The sequence below is a fragment of the Myxine glutinosa genome, chromosome 10 (assembly GCF_964187855.1).
Source record: "Myxine glutinosa chromosome 10, kmMyxGlut1.1, whole genome shotgun sequence".
NCBI classification, from domain to species: Eukaryota; Metazoa; Chordata; class Myxini; order Myxiniformes; family Myxinidae; genus Myxine; species Myxine glutinosa.
The window spans coordinates 42,897,710-42,916,125 of NC_136270.1; the positions used below are offsets into that span (position 1 = coordinate 42,897,710).

The 18,416-nt window shown below is 40.7% G+C and overlaps 1 protein-coding gene across 1 annotated transcript in view; it reads left to right on the forward strand.

Moving 5' to 3' along the window:
* Positions 1-17,977, forward strand: part of LOC137434492 (complement C1q tumor necrosis factor-related protein 6) — a 35,353-nt gene extending 17,376 nt beyond the window's left edge. Inside the window, exons 2-4 of the mRNA XM_068127552.2 lie at positions 15,964-16,183; positions 17,112-17,551; positions 17,733-17,977. Of these exons, the coding sequence (XP_067983653.2) occupies positions 16,006-16,183; positions 17,112-17,551; positions 17,733-17,843 (729 nt within the window). The 5' untranslated portion in view covers positions 15,964-16,005 and the 3' untranslated portion in view covers positions 17,844-17,977. The remainder of the gene's footprint in view (positions 1-15,963; positions 16,184-17,111; positions 17,552-17,732) is intronic.
* The last annotated feature ends 439 nt before the right edge of the window (positions 17,978-18,416 follow it).

An 18,416-nucleotide genomic window follows, 5' to 3' on the forward strand; every position in this document is an offset into this window, starting at 1 on the left:
CGGGGCAGGAACCGATGGTAAAAGTTCACCATGCCCAGGAACTCCTGCAGCCCTCTGATCGTGCGGGGGCGCGGAAACCCCTTCACCGCCTCCACCTTGGCCGGCAGGGGGACGGCGCCGTGCCTGGTGACACGGTGCCCCAGAAAATCGATTGTGGCGGCGCCGAACCGGCACTTTGCGGGGTTCACAATCAGGCCATGCTGGCCCAGGCGTTCGAAGAGCGTGCGGAGGTGGCGTAGGTGCTCTTCGCGGGACACGCTGGCGACGAGGATATCGTCCAGGTAGACGTAGACAAAATCCAAGTCGCGCAGGACGCTGTCCATCAGTCGCTGGAACGCCTGAGCCGCATTCTTCAGACCGAAGGGCATGCGCAGGAACTCGAAGAGTCCGAATGGCGTGATGACCGCCGTCTTCGGGACGTCCTCCGGCCTGACGGGGACCTGATGGTAGCCGCGTCTGAGGTCCACCTTCGAGAAGAAGGACCTGCCCGCCAAACGGGCGGAAAAGTCCTGAATGTGGGGGACGGGGTAGCGGTCGGGAGTCGTGGCGTCATTGAGACGGCGATAGTCCCCGCACGGTCGCCATCCCCCGCCGGGCTTCGGCACGATGTGCAGCGGCGACGCCCAAGCGCTCTCTGAGCGCCGAACGATGCCGAGTCGCTCCAGGGTAGCGAACCCCGCTTTTGCCACCGCCAGCTTCGTCGGCTCGAGGCGGCGTGCCCGGGCGTAGACCGGTGGCCCGACGGTGGGGATGTGATGGGCCACCCCGTGCTTGACGGCCCCCGCCGAGAAGGTGGGCCGCGTGAGGGCCGGGAAGCCGGCGAGGAGGCGGGTGAATGCGTCCGCTGCCGGAAGCGTACAGACCAACGTGGCCGGAACCGAATCGTTCGGCAAGCCGCTTGGCAAGCCGCTCGTTGAGCTGGGCAACGCACAAGCGAGCGAGCTGAACGTCTCGGCCTGGACAAGCCGTCTGCGCTTGACGTCGACCAGGAGCCCATTAGCGCACAGGAAGTCCGCGCCAAGCAGTGCCATGGGCACGTCGGCGGTGACGAACGTCCATCGGAAAACCTGCCCTCCAAACCGCAGAGAGAGGCAGCGTTTTCCGTACGTACGGATGGGCGTCCCGTTCGCGGCAAGCAGCGCGGGGCCCCCACCCGCGGCGTGCTTGTCTGACGTGCCGGCGGGAATGACACTCACCTGCGCTCCCGTGTCGCACAGGTAACGGCGCCCGGAGAAGGTGTCCGTTATGAACAGCAGGCTGCTCGAACGGCCGGCGCTCATCGCCACAATTGAGCGCCGGCCCGGGCATTTCCCGACCCGTTGAAGGAGCACGGCGGATGACACCGCCGAGCTTCGTGGCCGAACTTGGCGTGGAACCAGCACCAGGTGGTGGAGCTGGAGGAGCGCGGCTGGCTCCGCCAGGCCGGTGGAGTCGACGGGTTTCCCCGCGGTGGCGGTTTTCGCCGCGGCGGTGGGCGGGGCGTGGCGGCGTTCACGAGGTGCGTATCAGCATGCTGCTGAACTTCAGCGTGCTGTAGAAGATGATGCTGTGGAACAGCAGCGTCGAAGGCCGTGACGGCCACGCCAACGCTCGCCCGCGTGTCCGAAGCGGCGAAGTACTTGTCCGCCTCGGCCGCCAATGCTCGGGGTTCCGTTAGCCCGGTCCCGGCCAACGCGAGGCGAACCTGCGCTGGAAGTTGGCGACGGAAAAGCGCCCGGAATAGCGAACCGGGGGCTTCGTCGCCCAACAGTGACAGCATATGGTCCATTCGGACCGACGGGCGCGTCTCACCGAGCTCGGGGAGATCCAGGAGGCGGTCGGCCCGTGCGTCGTCCGTGAGGCTGAACGTGGCTAGGAGTAGCCGCTTGAGTGCCTCGGACTTGTGGCCGTCCGGTGGGTGGCGAAGGACGGACACAACTCGAGCGGCCGTGCCGGGCCCGAGGGAGGCGACGACGTGGCAGTAGCGCGTGTCATCGCCGGTGAGGTGCCGAAGCTGAAATTGGGCTTCGGCCTGGACGAACCAGACTTCGGCCTGAGCCTCCCAAAATTCCGGAAGTTTGACGAAGGCGGCCATGGCGATGGCGTCGCGTGTGGAAGGATCGCTCCGGCAGATCCAACGTCGAGGGTCACCAGTAAAGCGCGGCGTTACGCGCGCTGCTTGTGAGCAAGGAGGAAGCGGACAAGCGGTAACATACAAACGTCTTTATTGTAAGACTACACTGTAACACTGAACTCCTCCGGGCTGGTCGCCCGGTGTATATATGATGAGGCCACGCCTACCCCTCGGGCGTGGCCACCGCCCACTTGGTGCGTGGAATGATGTCACCACGCCAGTGGGCTTTTGTGTCCGCCACAATGGACTGTACTCACATTCCAATCGTATAAATAATAGATGTACTGTACTCACATTCCAATAGTATAAATAATAGATGTGCTGTACGCACATTCCAATAGTATAATTAATAGATGAACTGTACTCACATTCCAATCGTATAATTAATAGATGTACTGTACTCACATTCCAACAGTATAATTAATAGATGTACTGTACTCACATTCCAATAGTATAATTAATAGATGTACTGTACTCACATTCCAATAGTATAAATAATAGATGTACTGTACTTGCATTCCAATCGTATAAATAATAGATGTACTGTACTCATATTCCAATAGTATAAATAAATAGATGTACTGTACTCACATTCCAATCGTATAATTAATAGATCTACTGTACTCACATTCCAATAGTATAAATAATAGATGTACTGTACTTGTATTCCAATAGTTTAAATAATAGATGTACTGTACTCACATTCCAATAGTATAAATAATAGATGTACTGTACTCACATTCCAATAGTATAAATAACAGATGTACTGTACTCGCATTCCAATAGTATAAATAATAGATGTACTGTACTTGTATTCCAATAGTATAAATAATAGATGTACTGTACTCACATTCCAATTGTATAAATAATAGATGTACTGTACTTGCATTCCAATAGTATAACTAATAGATGTACTGTGTTCACATTCCAATAGTATAATTAATAGATGTACTGTACTCACATTCCAATAGTATAATTAATAGATGTACTGTACCTACATTCCAATAGTATAACTAATAGATGTACTGTGTTCACATTCCAATAGTATAATTAATAGATGTACTGTACTCACATTCCAGTAGTATAATTAATAGATGTACTGTACCTACATTCCAATAGTATAATTAATAGATGTACTGTACTCACATTCCAATCCTATAATTAATAGATGTACTGTACTCACATTCCAATAGTATAATTAATAGATGTACTGTACTCACATTCCAATAGTATAATTAATAGATGTACTGTACTCACATTCCAATAGTATAAATAAATAATAGATGTACTGCACTCACATTCCAATAGTATAACTAATAGATGTACTGTACTCACATTCCAATAGTATAACTAATAGATGTACTGTACTCACATTCCAATAGTATAACTAATAGATGTACTGCACTCACATTCCAATAGTATAACTAATAGATGTACTGCACTCACATTCCAATAGTATAACTAATAGATGTACTGCACTCACATTCCAATCGTATAACTAATAGATGTACTGTACTCACATTCCAATAGTATAATTAATAGATGTACTGTACTCACATTCCAATAGTATAAATAATAGATGTACTGTACTTGCATTCCAAGCGTATAAATAATAGATGTACTGTACTCACATTCCAATAGTATAATTAATAGATGTACTGTACTCACATTCCAGTAGTATAAATATTAGATGTACTGTACTCACATTTCCAAGAGTATAATTAATAGATGTACTGTACTCGCATTCCAATAGTATAATTAATAGATGTACTGTACTCACATTCCAATAGTATAAATAATAGATGTACTGTACTCACATTCCAATAGTATAACTAATATATGTACTGTATTCACATTCCAATAGTATAAATAATTAATCGATGTACTGTACTCACATTCCAATAGTATAAATAATTAATAGATGTACTGTACTCACATTCCAATAGTATAATTAATAGATGTACTGTACTCACATTCCAAAAGCATAAAGAATAGATGTACTGTACTTGCATTCCAATCGTATAAATAATAGATGTACTGTACTCACATTCCAATAGTATAAATATAGATGTACTGTACTCGCATTCCAATCGTATAATTAATAGATGTACTGTACTCACATTCCAATAGTATAATTAATAGATGTACTGCACTCACATTCCAATAGTATAAATAATAGATGTACTGTACTTGCAGTCCAATCGTATAAATAATATATGTACTGTACTCGCATTCCAATAGTATAAATAATAGATGTAGGCCTACTGTACTCACATTCCAATAGTATAATTAATAGATGTACTGTACTCACATTCCAATAGTATAAATAATAGATGTACTGTACTTGCATGCCAATCGTATAAATAATTGATGTACTGTACTCACATTCCAATAGTATAAACAATAGATGTACTGTACTCACATTCCAATCGTATAATTAATAGACGTACTGTACTCACATTCCAATAGCATAATTAATAGATGTACTGTACTCACATTCCAATAGTATAAATAATAGATGTACTGTACATGCATTCCAAGCGTATAAATAATAGATGTACTGTACTCACATTCCAATAGTATAAATAATAGATGTACTGTACTCACATTCCAATAGTATAATTAATAGATGTACTGTACTCACACTCCAAGCGTATAAATAATAGATGTACTGTACTCACATTCCAATAGTATAAATAATAGATGTAGGCCTACTGTACTCACATTCCAATTGTATAATTAATAGATGTACTGTACTTGCATTCCAATAGTGTAAATAATAGATGTACTGTACTCACATTCCAATAGTATTGTTGTGGTTTTTAGAACCCTCCACTTTGTAAATATCTGTAATATTCCCTTATAAATAATCCCCTGTAAATATTCCCATTTTTGGTGTAAAGGTCAAAGGTCGCACCCAAGTTAGGCCACGAGCAACACGTAGCCCACCATAGGCTTCTTCTTTAGTTATTTCATGAGTATGTGTTTCAGGTAAGGATTTGTTCCCAATAGATTGACTCTGCGTTGTATTAATCAAATAACCTAGCCCCCTTCTCAAATTCCCATCCTATTCATTTTGCGGCTTTACCCTCTCCAAATTGTATGGCGCGCCTTTGCCAGCAGCGTTTGCTGCCTTTGAGCTGAAGCTCGCCCCAAGCCGCCATAAGCCACGTGGCAGAGTGGGAGAAGAAGGGAGGAGTGGCCAGGAACATAGGCGTGGCCCCATCAACGCTTCACGAGGGGAGGTACCAATGAACCCTCGCGACCAATCCGGGCCGAGGCGTGTTCACGAGTAGGCGGAGCGAAGCGGACGCGGCTTGATACGCGAGGCTTGTAATAAAAGCGCCGCCGCGGACTACTTCGGCAGATGCGGAGAGGAGGCAGATGCGGGGGAGATGATCGGCAGAGAGGAGAGAAGATCGGCAGATGATCGGCAAACTTGAGAGAACAGCGCAGAGGCGGCGAATGATAAGAACATTGCGTGGAGGATCGCTTGGGACGATCGTGTGATACGAACTGCCGTGTGGCTTTGAGAGCGTCCGGCACGCTAGACGTAAGCAGCATTCGAGCCCCTCGCATATGTAAGGTCCGGTCGCGCGCCAACGAGACGCGAAGCTGCCTGCCGTTCTTCGCCCACGGACCCAGAGCCTGGACGGATCCCATCACCTGGAACCATCTGCCTGGACCTTCCTCCACTACCAGCTACCAATCCGTGTGAGTCTGTTTGTATTGTCATGGGCGTGTTATATAAGAGTGTATAAGGTTGCCCTATGTCCTTTTATTTCCTCTCTTTGTATATTCCCTTCTTTCGTTTCCTCTTTTAGATAGTAATAAATCATATTTGTTCTTCCTTTACCCTTCTTATTCTTTGGTTCCTCTCATCCGGTCGCTTTAGTCTTTTCCCCATTGAGTCCCTGTGGCACAATTTGGCTAATCGCTATACTCGGGTTTAGTCCTTTTGTTAACGGCCTGAGTCGTGGCTCGCTTCGCTCGGCGTGTCCATTACAGCCGCGGCTCGGGCGGGGCTCATTTCCTAGCTTACCGAAAGGCGCTGGTAATTAGGTAATAGGAACAATTGGCCGACCACCCTATTCAGCGCTGACCGGAAGTGCCGTCATAGCTCCAGGACCGGAGACGGCCAGCTTAATAGACGAGGGGATTAACCCCCCCCCCCCCTCGGTAAGGGGAGTGCCGTACTCCGAGATCCGCAACAATTGGTGTCGGGGAATGGGATTTGGACCCGAAGTGCGCCATGTTACATATTTTATAGATGTACTCACATTCTAATTGTACTGTACATACCTTATTGAGGTACTCGATTGAAAAAAAAAGATAACGTGCATTTATACCACGAGGTGGCGTTTGTGGCCTACGTCAGCACATTCTGTGCAAACAGGCAGACAGATGGACGCAAATGCAATACCCTCTCCTCTTGCGAGGGTAATAAATACCATAATCAAACAAAACAATCGCTGCATACCAATTTATTTATTTTATTTTTTTGGTTTAAATTGTGTCGTTGAAAGTTACACACACAAATCACACATACAAACGTAGACAAATACACGAGATGACACAGGACTCGACTTCAGACAAACACAGCCACTGAGCCTGGGTGAAGTAGCTCCATTTCCCCGAGCACTTGGGGTACCAGACACCATCTTTATTACCGCTTCTCCCTCATAATATTTCCTCCTCCCCATGGATGCCAACCGATGGTTGTTTGTCCGTGTTCTCCCTTTTAAATGCTGCGTGTCAAGCAAGGAAGTAGCACAGACAATTTTAAAAGTTTTTGATACAATCTATCCGGGGTTTGAACCCCTGACTACTTCCCACACTCGGGGTTAAGGAACTACGATTGATTCAGTGATTCCAAAGTCCTTGAGATTTTTTGAAAAAGTACATTGATGTCTTCTCATGTACTTATCATATTGTCATATGTCTCACACACACACACACACACACACACACACACACACACACACACACACACACACTGAACCATGGACGCTTGAGAGGACACAAATCTGATAGATCCTGGCACACGTTTTAAAACTGAACAGCAATGCAAGGCCTGGAGAGGATTTGTCAGGATTCCATGATCTCCATGTCGTCAAACCATGAGGACATCACCTGGGCCACTGAAGACTTGTGGTTTAAACGAGAGTTACAAGTGTTGATCCTGAAATTTAATGAAAAAAAAACATTCTTGGCTTTTCTTCATTTCTACACCATGTGATCATTTACCATTCTTGGCTTTTCTTTCATTTCGACATCATGTGATCATTTACCATTCTTGGCTTTTCTTTCGTTTCTGCACCATATGATCATTTACCATTCTTGGCTTTTCTTTCCTTTCGACATCTTGTGATCATTTACCATTCTTGTCTTTTCTTTCATTTCTACACCATGTGATCATTTACCATTCTTCGCTTTTCTTTCATTTCTACACCATGTGATAATTTACCATTCTTGGCTTTTCTTCATTTCTGCACCATGTGATCATTTACCATTCTTGGCTTTTCTTTAATTTATACACCATGTGATATTTTACCATTCTTGGCTTTTCTTTAATTTCTACACCATGTGATCATTTACCATTCTTGGCTTTTCTTTAATTTCTACACCATGTGATCATTTACCATTCTTGTCTTTTCTTTCATTTCTGCACCACATGATCATTTACCATTCTTGTCTTTCCTTCATTTATACACCATGTGATCATTTACCATTCTTGGCTTTTCTTTCATTTCTGCACTATGTGATCATTTACCATTCTTGTCTTTTCTTTCATTTCTACACCATGTGATCATTTACCATTCTTGTCTTTTCTTTCATTTCTACACCATGTGATCATTTACCATTCTTGTCTTTTCTTTCATTTCTGCACTATGTGATCATTTACCATTCTTGTCTTTTCTTCATTTCGACACCATGTGATCATTTACCATTCTTGTCTTTTCTTCATTTTTACACCATGTGATAATTTACCATTCTTGGCTTTTCTTTCATTTCCACACCATGTGATCATTTACCATTCTTGGCTTTTCTTCATTTCGACACCATGTGATCATTTACCATTCTTGTCTTTTCTTCATTTTTACACCATGTGATAATTTACCATTCTTGGCTTTTCTTTCATTTCCACACCATGTGATCATTTACCATTCCTGTCTTTTCTTCATTTCGACACCATGTGATCATTTACCATTCTTGTCTTTTCTTTCATTTCTACACCATGTGATCATTTACCATTCTTGTCTTTTCTTTCATTTCTGCACCATGTGATAATTTACCATTCTTGGCTTTTCTTTCATTTCCACACCATGTGATCATTTACCATTCCTGTCTTTTCTTCATTTCGACACCATGTGATCATTTACCATTCTTGTCTTTTCTTCATTTCCACACCATGTGATAATTTACCATTCTTGGCTTTTCTTTCATTTCCACACCATGTGATCATTTACAATTCCTGTCTTTTCTTCATTTCGACACCATGTGATCATTTACCATTCTTGTCTTTTCTTTCATTTCTACACCATGTGATCATTTACCATTCTTGTCTTTTCTTTCATTTCTGCACCATGTGATCATTTAGCATTCTTGTCTTTTCTTTCATTTCTACACCATGTGATCATTTACCATTCTTGTCTTTTCTTCATTTCGACACCATGTGATCATTTACCATTCTTGTCTTTTCTTCATTTCGACACCATGTGATCATTTACCATTCTTGTCTTTTCTTCATTTTTACACCATGTGATAATTTACCATTCCTGTCTTTTCTTCATTTGGACACCATGTGATCATTTACCATTCTTGGCTTTTCTTTCATTTCGAAATCTTGTGATCATTTACCATTGTTGTCTTTTCTTCATTTCTACACCATGTGATCATTTACCATTCTTGGCTTTTCTTTCATTTCGAAATCTTGTGATCATTTACCATTCTTGTCTTTTCTTCATTTCTACACCATGTGATCATTTACCATTCTTGGCTTTTCTTTCATTTCTGCACCATGTGATCATTTACCATTCCTGGCTTTTCTTTCATTTCTGCACCATGTGATCATTTACCATTCTTGGCTTTTCTTCATTTATGCGCCATGTGATCATTTACCATTCTTGGCTTTTCTTTAATTTCGACACCATGTGATCATTTACCATTCTTGGCTTTTCTTTCATTTCTACACCATGTGATCATTTACCATTCTTGTCTTTTCTTTCATTTCAACACCATGTGAACATTTACCATTCTTGTCTTTTCTTTCATTTTAACACCATGTGATCATTTACCATTCTTGGCTTTTCTTTAATTTCTACATCATGTGATCATTTGCCATTCTTGTCTTTTCTTTCATTTTAACACCATGTGATCATTTACCATTCTTGGCTTTTCTTTAATTTCTACATCATGTGATCATTTACCATTCTTGTCTTTTCTTTCATTTTAACACCATGTGATCATTTACCATTCTTGTCTTTTCTTTAATTTTAACACCATGTGATCATTTACCATTCTTGTCTTTTCTTTATTTCTACATCATGTGATCATTTGCCATTCTTGTCTTTTCTTCATTTCTACACCATGTGATCATTTACCATTCTTGGCTTTTCTTTCATTTCCACACCATGTGATCATTTACCATTCTTGTCTTTTCTTTCATTTCTGCACCATATGATCATTTACCATTCTTGTCTTTTCTTTCATTTCGAAATCTTGTGATCATTTACCATTCTTGGCTTTTCTTCATTTCCACACCATGTGATCATTTACCATTCTTGGCTTTTCTTCATTTCCACACCATGTGATCATTTACTATTCTTGTCTTTTCTTTCATTTCTGCATCATATGATCATTTGCCATTCTTGTCTTTTCTTTCATTTCTGCACCATGTGATCATTTACCATTCTTGGCTCTTCTTCATTTATGCACCATGTGATCATTTACCATTCTTGGCTTTTCTTCATTCATGCACCATGTGATCATTTACTATTCTTGTCTTTTCTTTCATTTCTGCACCATATGATCATTTACCATTCTTGCCTTTTCTTTCATTTCTGCACCATGTGATCATTTACCATTCTTGGCTCTTCTTCATTTATGCACCATGTGATCATTTACCATTCTTGGCTTTTCTTCATTCATGCACCATGTGATCATTTACCATTCTTGGCTTTTCTTCATTTATGCACCATGTGATCATTTACCATTCTTGGCTTTTCTTCATTCATGCACCATGTGATCATTTACCATTCTTGGCTTTTCTTTCATTTCGAAATCTTGTGATCATTTACCATTCTTGGCTTTTCTTTCATTTCAACACTATGTGATCATTTACCATTCTTGTCTTTTCTTTCATTTTAACACCATGTGATAATTTACCATTCTTGTCTTTTCTTTCATTTTAACACTATGTGATCATTTACCATTCTTGTCTTTTCTTTCATTTTAACACCATGTGATAATTTACCATTCTTGGCTCTTCTTCATTTATGCACCATGTGATCATTTACCATTCTTGGCTTTTCTTCATTCATGCACCATGTGATAATTTACCATTCTTGGCTTTTCTTCATTTATGCACCATGTGATCAATTACCATTCTTGGCTTTTCTTTCATTTCGAAATCTTGTGATCATTTACCATTCTTGGCTTTTCTTTCATTTCTACACTATGTGATCATTTACCATTCTTGTCTTTTCTTTCATTTTAACACCATGTGATAATTTACCATTCTTGGCTTTTCTTTCATTTCTACACCATGTGATCATTTACCATTCTTGGCTTTTCTTTCATTCCTCCACCATGTGATCATTTACCATTCTTGTCTTTTCTTTCATTTTAACACCATGTGATCATTTACCATTCTTGTCTTTTCTTTCATTTTAACACCATGTGATCATTTACCATTCTTGGCTTTTCTTTCATTTCTACACCATGTGATCATTTGCCATTCTTGGCTTTTCTTTCATTCCTCCACCATGTGATCATTTACCATTCTTGGCTTTTCTTTCATTTCTGCACCATGTGATCATTTACCATTCTTGTCTTTTCTTTCATTTCAACACCAGGTGATCATTTACCATTCTTGTCTTTTCTTTCATTTTAACACCATGTGATCATTTACCATTCTTGTCTTTTCTTTCATTTCAACACCAGGTGATCATTTACCATTCTTGTCTTTTCTTTCATTTCAACACCAGGTGATCATTTACCATTCTTGTCTTTTCTTTCATTTTAACACCATGTGATCATTTACCATTCTTGTCTCTTCTTCATTTCTACACCATGTGATCATTTACCATTCTTGGCTTTTCTTTCATTTCTGCACCATGTGATCATTTACCATTCTTGTCTTTTCTTTCATTTCAACACCAGGTGATCATTTACCATTCTTGTCTTTTCTTTCATTTTAACACCATGTGATCATTTACCATTCTTGTCTTTTCTTTCATTTCTGCACCATGTGATCATTTACCATTCTTGTCTTTTCTTTCATTTCAACACCAGGTGATCATTTACCATTCTTGTCTTTTCTTTCATTTTAACACCATGTGATCATTTACCATTCTTGTCTCTTCTTCATTTCTACACCATGTGATCATTTACCATTCTTGTCTTTTCTTTCATTTCAACACCAGGTGATCATTTACCATTCTTGTCTTTTCTTTCATTTTAACACCTTGTGATCATTTACCATTCTTGTCTCTTCTTCATTTCTACACCATGTGATCATTTACCATTCTTGGCTTTTCTTTCATTTCGACACCATGTGATCATTTACCATTCTTGGCTTTTCTTTCATTTCTACACCATGTGATCATTTACCATTCTTGGCTTTTCTTTCATTTCGACATGATCACATGTGATACACCATGTGATAATTTACCATTCTTGGCTTTTCTTTCATTTCTGCACCATATGATCATTTACCATTGTTGTCTTTTCTTCATTTCTGCCCCATGTGATCATTTACCATTCTTGGCTATTCCTCATTTCTACACCATGTGATAATTTACCATTCTTGGCTTTTCCTCATTTATGCACCATGTGATAATTTACCATTCTTGGCTTTTCTTCATTTATGCGCCATGTGATCATTTACCATTCTTGTATTTTCTTCATTTATGCGCCATGTGATAATTTACCATTCTTGGCTTTTCTTCATTTATGCGCCATGTGATCATTTACCATTCTTGTATTTTCTTCATTTATGCGCCATGTGATAATTTACCATTCTTGGTTTTTCTTCATTTATGCGCCATGTGATAATTTACCATTCTTGGCTTTTCTTCATTTATGCGCCATGTGATAATTTACCATTCTTGGCTTTTCTTCATTTATGCACCATGTGATAATTTACCATTCTTGGCTTTTCTTCATTTATGCGCCATGTGATAATTTACCATTCTTGGCTTTTCTTGATTTATGCACCATGTGATAATTTACCATTCTTGGCTTTTCTTGATTTATGCACCATGTGATAATTTACCATTCTTGGCTTTTCTTCATTTATGCGCCGTGTGATAATTTACCATTCTTGGCTTTTCTTCATTTCTGCACCATGAGATCATTTAACATTCTTCGCTTTTCTTTAATTTCTACACCATGTGATCATTTACCATTCTTGGCTTTTCTTTCATTTCTGCACCATGTGATCATTTACCATTCTTGGCTTTTCTTTAATTTCTACACCATGTGATCTTTTACCATTCTTGGCTTTTCCTCATTTATGCACCATGTGATCATTTACCATTCTTGGCTTTTCTTCATTCATGCACCATGTGATCATTTACTATTCTTGTCTTTTCTTTCATTTCTGCACCATATGATCATTTACCATTCTTGCCTTTTCTTTCATTTCTGCACCATGTGATCATTTACCATTCTTGGCTCTTCTTCATTTATGCACCATGTGATCATTTACCATTCTTGGCTTTTCTTCATTCATGCACCATGTGATCATTTACCATTCTTGGCTTTTCTTCATTTATGCACCATATGATCATTTACCATTCTTGGCTTTTCTTCATTCATGCACCATGTGATCATTTACCATTCTTGGCTTTTCTTTCATTTCGAAATCTTGTGATCATTTACCATTCTTGGCTTTTCTTTCATTTCAACACTATGTGATCATTTACCATTCTTGTCTTTTCTTTCATTTTAACACCATGTGATAATTTACCATTCTTGTCTTTTCTTTCATTTTAACACTATGTGATCATTTACCATTCTTGTCTTTTCTTTCATTTTAACACCATGTGATAATTTACCATTCTTGGCTCTTCTTCATTTATGCACCATGTGATCATTTACCATTCTTGGCTTTTCTTCATTCATGCACCATGTGATAATTTACCATTCTTGGCTTTTCTTCATTTATGCACCATGTGATCAATTACCATTCTTGGCTTTTCTTTCATTTCGAAATCTTGTGATCATTTACCATTCTTGGCTTTTCTTTCATTTCTACACTATGTGATCATTTACCATTCTTGTCTTTTCTTTCATTTTAACACCATGTGATAATTTACCATTCTTGGCTTTTCTTTCATTTCTACACCATGTGATCATTTACCATTCTTGGCTTTTCTTTCATTCCTCCACCATGTGATCATTTACCATTCTTGTCTTTTCTTTCATTTTAACACCATGTGATCATTTACCATTCTTGTCTTTTCTTTCATTTTAACACCATGTGATCATTTACCATTCTTGGCTTTTCTTTCATTTCTACACCATGTGATCATTTGCCATTCTTGGCTTTTCTTTCATTCCTCCACCATGTGATCATTTACCATTCTTGGCTTTTCTTTCATTTCTGCACCATGTGATCATTTACCATTCTTGTCTTTTCTTTCATTTCAACACCAGGTGATCATTTACCATTCTTGTCTTTTCTTTCATTTTAACACCATGTGATCATTTACCATTCTTGTCTTTTCTTTCATTTCAACACCAGGTGATCATTTACCATTCTTGTCTTTTCTTTCATTTCAACACCAGGTGATCATTTACCATTCTTGTCTTTTCTTTCATTTTAACACCATGTGATCATTTACCATTCTTGTCTCTTCTTCATTTCTACACCATGTGATCATTTACCATTCTTGGCTTTTCTTTCATTTCTGCACCATGTGATCATTTACCATTCTTGTCTTTTCTTTCATTTCAACACCAGGTGATCATTTACCATTCTTGTCTTTTCTTTCATTTTAACACCATGTGATCATTTACCATTCTTGTCTTTTCTTTCATTTCTGCACCATGTGATCATTTACCATTCTTGTCTTTTCTTTCATTTCAACACCAGGTGATCATTTACCATTCTTGTCTTTTCTTTCATTTTAACACCATGTGATCATTTACCATTCTTGTCTCTTCTTCATTTCTACACCATGTGATCATTTACCATTCTTGTCTTTTCTTTCATTTCAACACCAGGTGATCATTTACCATTCTTGTCTTTTCTTTCATTTTAACACCTTGTGATCATTTACCATTCTTGTCTCTTCTTCATTTCTACACCATGTGATCATTTACCATTCTTGGCTTTTCTTTCATTTCGACACCATGTGATCATTTACCATTCTTGTCTTTTCTTTCATTTCTACACCATGTGATCATTTACCATTCTTGGCTTTTCTTTCATTTCGACATGATCACATGTGATACACCATGTGATAATTTACCATTCTTGGCTTTTCTTTCATTTCTGCACCATATGATCATTTACCATTGTTGTCTTTTCTTCATTTCTGCCCCATGTGATCATTTACCATTCTTGGCTATTCCTCATTTCTACACCATGTGATAATTTACCATTCTTGGCTTTTCCTCATTTATGCACCATGTGATAATTTACCATTCTTGGCTTTTCTTCATTTATGCGCCATGTGATCATTTACCATTCTTGTATTTTCTTCATTTATGCGCCATGTGATAATTTACCATTCTTGGCTTTTCTTCATTTATGCGCCATGTGATCATTTACCATTCTTGTATTTTCTTCATTTATGCGCCATGTGATAATTTACCATTCTTGGTTTTTCTTCATTTATGCGCCATGTGATAATTTACCATTCTTGGCTTTTCTTCATTTATGCGCCATGTGATAATTTACCATTCTTGGCTTTTCTTCATTTATGCACCATGTGATAATTTACCATTCTTGGCTTTTCTTCATTTATGCGCCATGTGATAATTTACCATTCTTGGCTTTTCTTGATTTATGCACCATGTGATAATTTACCATTCTTGGCTTTTCTTGATTTATGCGCCATGAGATCATTTAACATTCTTGGCTTTTCTTTAATTTCTACACCATGTGATCATTTACCATTCTTGGCTTTTCTTTCATATCTGCACCATGTGATCATTTACCATTCTTGGCTTTTCTTTAATTTCTACACCATGTGATCTTTTACCATTCTTGGCTTTTCCTCATTTATGCACCATGTGATCATTTACCATTCTTGGCTTTTCCTCATTTATGCGCCATGTGATCTTTTACCATTCTTGGCTTTTCCTCATTTCTACACCATGTGATCATTTACCATTCTTGGCTTTTCCTCATTTATGCACCATGTGATCATTTACCATTCTTGGCTTTTCCTCATTTATGCGCCATGTGATCTTTTACCATTCTTGGCTTTTCCTCATTTCTACACCATGTGATCATTTACCATTCTTGGCTTTTCCTCATTTATGCACCATGTGATCATTTACCATTCTTGGCTTTTCCTCATTTATGCGCCATGTGATCTTTTACCATTCTTGGCTTTTCCTCATTTCTACACCATGTGATCATTTACCATTCCTGGCTTTTCCTGGCCTCGCAGACCGAGGTTTCTTGAGTTTGCTGTCGTCTACGGGTCTCTGCAATGCCCACCATCCTGCATGAGGGTGCTCCATGGCTTCTGTTCCTGTCCTTGATCTGTGGGACGCTGGGTGAGGATCCACCGAAGGCGAGACCTCCCCAATGCGTTCATTGTTGCCCTGTGCAGTCCGTTGCTGCACCTTTCCACCTGCGTCTGCCTGCCAATATGAGTGTGCTCCAAGGTTAGCCAAACGAGCACATTACTCGATGCACTCACTGTGTTTTATTGCAATTACCAAACCATGTACAACTGAATATGCAAAGGTGATAGATTTATACAGACGGCAACTTTTATTACCTCCGCCACCAATGGTGGATGGAGGTTATGTTTTCACCTCTGTCTGTCTGTCTGTCTGTCTGTCTGTTTGTCCATTTGTTTGTGAACAAGATATCTGAAAAAGTTGTGGATGGATTTGGATAAAATTTGGCAGCGATGTAGCGTATGTGACAAGGACGAAATGATTAGATTTTGGTGAAGATATAGATTCGGATCCGGCTACTATAATTTTTTGAAGTCATTCTTCACCATTGGGAGATAAGGCCAAAAACGATACGTAGCAGGATATCTCAAAAAGGTGTGGATGGATTTGGACGAAACTTGGTGGAGGGGTTGGGTGTCTGACAAGGACAAATATATTCGATTTTGGTGAAGATCTGAATATGGATTAGGATATGAGAATTATTTAATTTTTAAGTGATTTTTCAACATTGGGAGATGGGGCCAAAAATGATACATAGCAGGATATCTCAAAGTTAAAGATGGATTTGGACGAAACTTGGTGGAGAGGGTGTGTGTGTGACAAGGAAGAATCGATTCAATTTTGGTGAAGATCCGGATCCAGCTAGTAGAATTTTGAAGTCATTCTTCACCATTGGGAGATTGGGCCAAAAACGATATATAGCGGGATATCTCAAAAAGTTGTGGACGGATGATTTTGATTAAATGTGATTCTGTATTGTGATTTTCTGGTCTACTCTGGGATACAAAATGTAAACCGTCCACCTGGCGGAGGTACGCTCTCTACTGAGTGCCGTTCTAGTTTGATAAATGTTTTTGATACCGAGTCATTTTGGGTGACCTGCACAAATATAACACCTACCTCTAAACAGGAGACAAGGGAGAGCGTGGTGACTATGATCCATTTGGGCCCATTGGAATTGCCGGTGCTCCAGGATTAATGGGGCCTAAAGGCAAAGCGGGACTACCTGGTCAGACCGGAATCCCCGGCATCAAGCCGGAACCTGGGGCTGAGGCCTTCTCTGTGGCTCGACTCTCTTCCCAGGAAGGAACCACGGAGCCACGGTCTCTTGCTTTTGACTCGGTCTTCGCAAATGTGGCGGGACGACTGGACATACCCAGTGGTGGATACGCGGCACCGGTGCCGGGAGTCTACCATTTCAACGTCAACGTGCACTCCTGGAACGGCCGTGAGACGTACCTTCACGTGATGCGTAACGAGGACGCATGCGCAGCACTGCACGCACAGCCTGGGCAGCGCTCCATGTCCCTGAGCCAGAGCCTGCTCCTACCGCTGCGCACGGACGACAAGGTGCTTACCTGGTAGCCACATTGCAGAGCGGATCCCTGGAAAAGCGAAGGAATAATTATTTCTATTCCGCTGAGGAAGGACAGTGCACGTCAAAGATGAATTGTAATAATTAACTTATTGGTGTTACATCCTCGATGTTAGTAGTGCTGGTGTACTTAAACAATGCCGTGATCTGCTGCAGGTTTGGCTGAGGATGAGTCATGGAGACAATGAAAATGGTATCTATGGAGACCACTCGGATGTTTATGTCACTTTCAATGGACATCTTGTGCATCCACTTCCCTTTTTCTGAGAACACAATGAAAAGGATCAGAAGTTGAATGGGAAAACTCCATGTGGGATACTGTCTTCAAGGTGTGTGTGTGTGTGTGTGTGTGTGTGTATGTGTGTCTCTCTGTGTGTGTGTGTGTGTGTCTCTGTGTGTGTGTCTCTGTGTGTGTCTCTGTGTGTGTCTCTGTGTGTGTCTCTGTGTGTTTCTCTGTGTGTGTCTCTGTGTGTGTGTGTCTGTCTGTGTGTGTGTGTGTCTGTGTGTGTGTGTCTGTCTGTCTGTGTATGTGTGTGTCTCTGTGTGTGTCTGTCTGTCTGTGTGTGTGTCTGTATGTGTGTGTCTGTGTGTATGTGTGTGTGTGTCTATGTGTGTGTGTGTCTATGTGTGTGTGTGTCTATATGTGTCTCTCTCTGTGTGTGTGTGTCTCTGTGTGTGTGTGTGTGTGTGTCTCTGTGTGTGTGTGTGTGTGTCTCTGTGTGTGTCTCTGTGTGTGTGTCTGTGTGTGTCTCTATGTGTCTGTGTGTGTCTCTATGTGTCTGTGTGTGTCTCTATGTGTCTGTGTGTTTCTCTATGTGTCTGTGTGTGTCTCTATGTGTC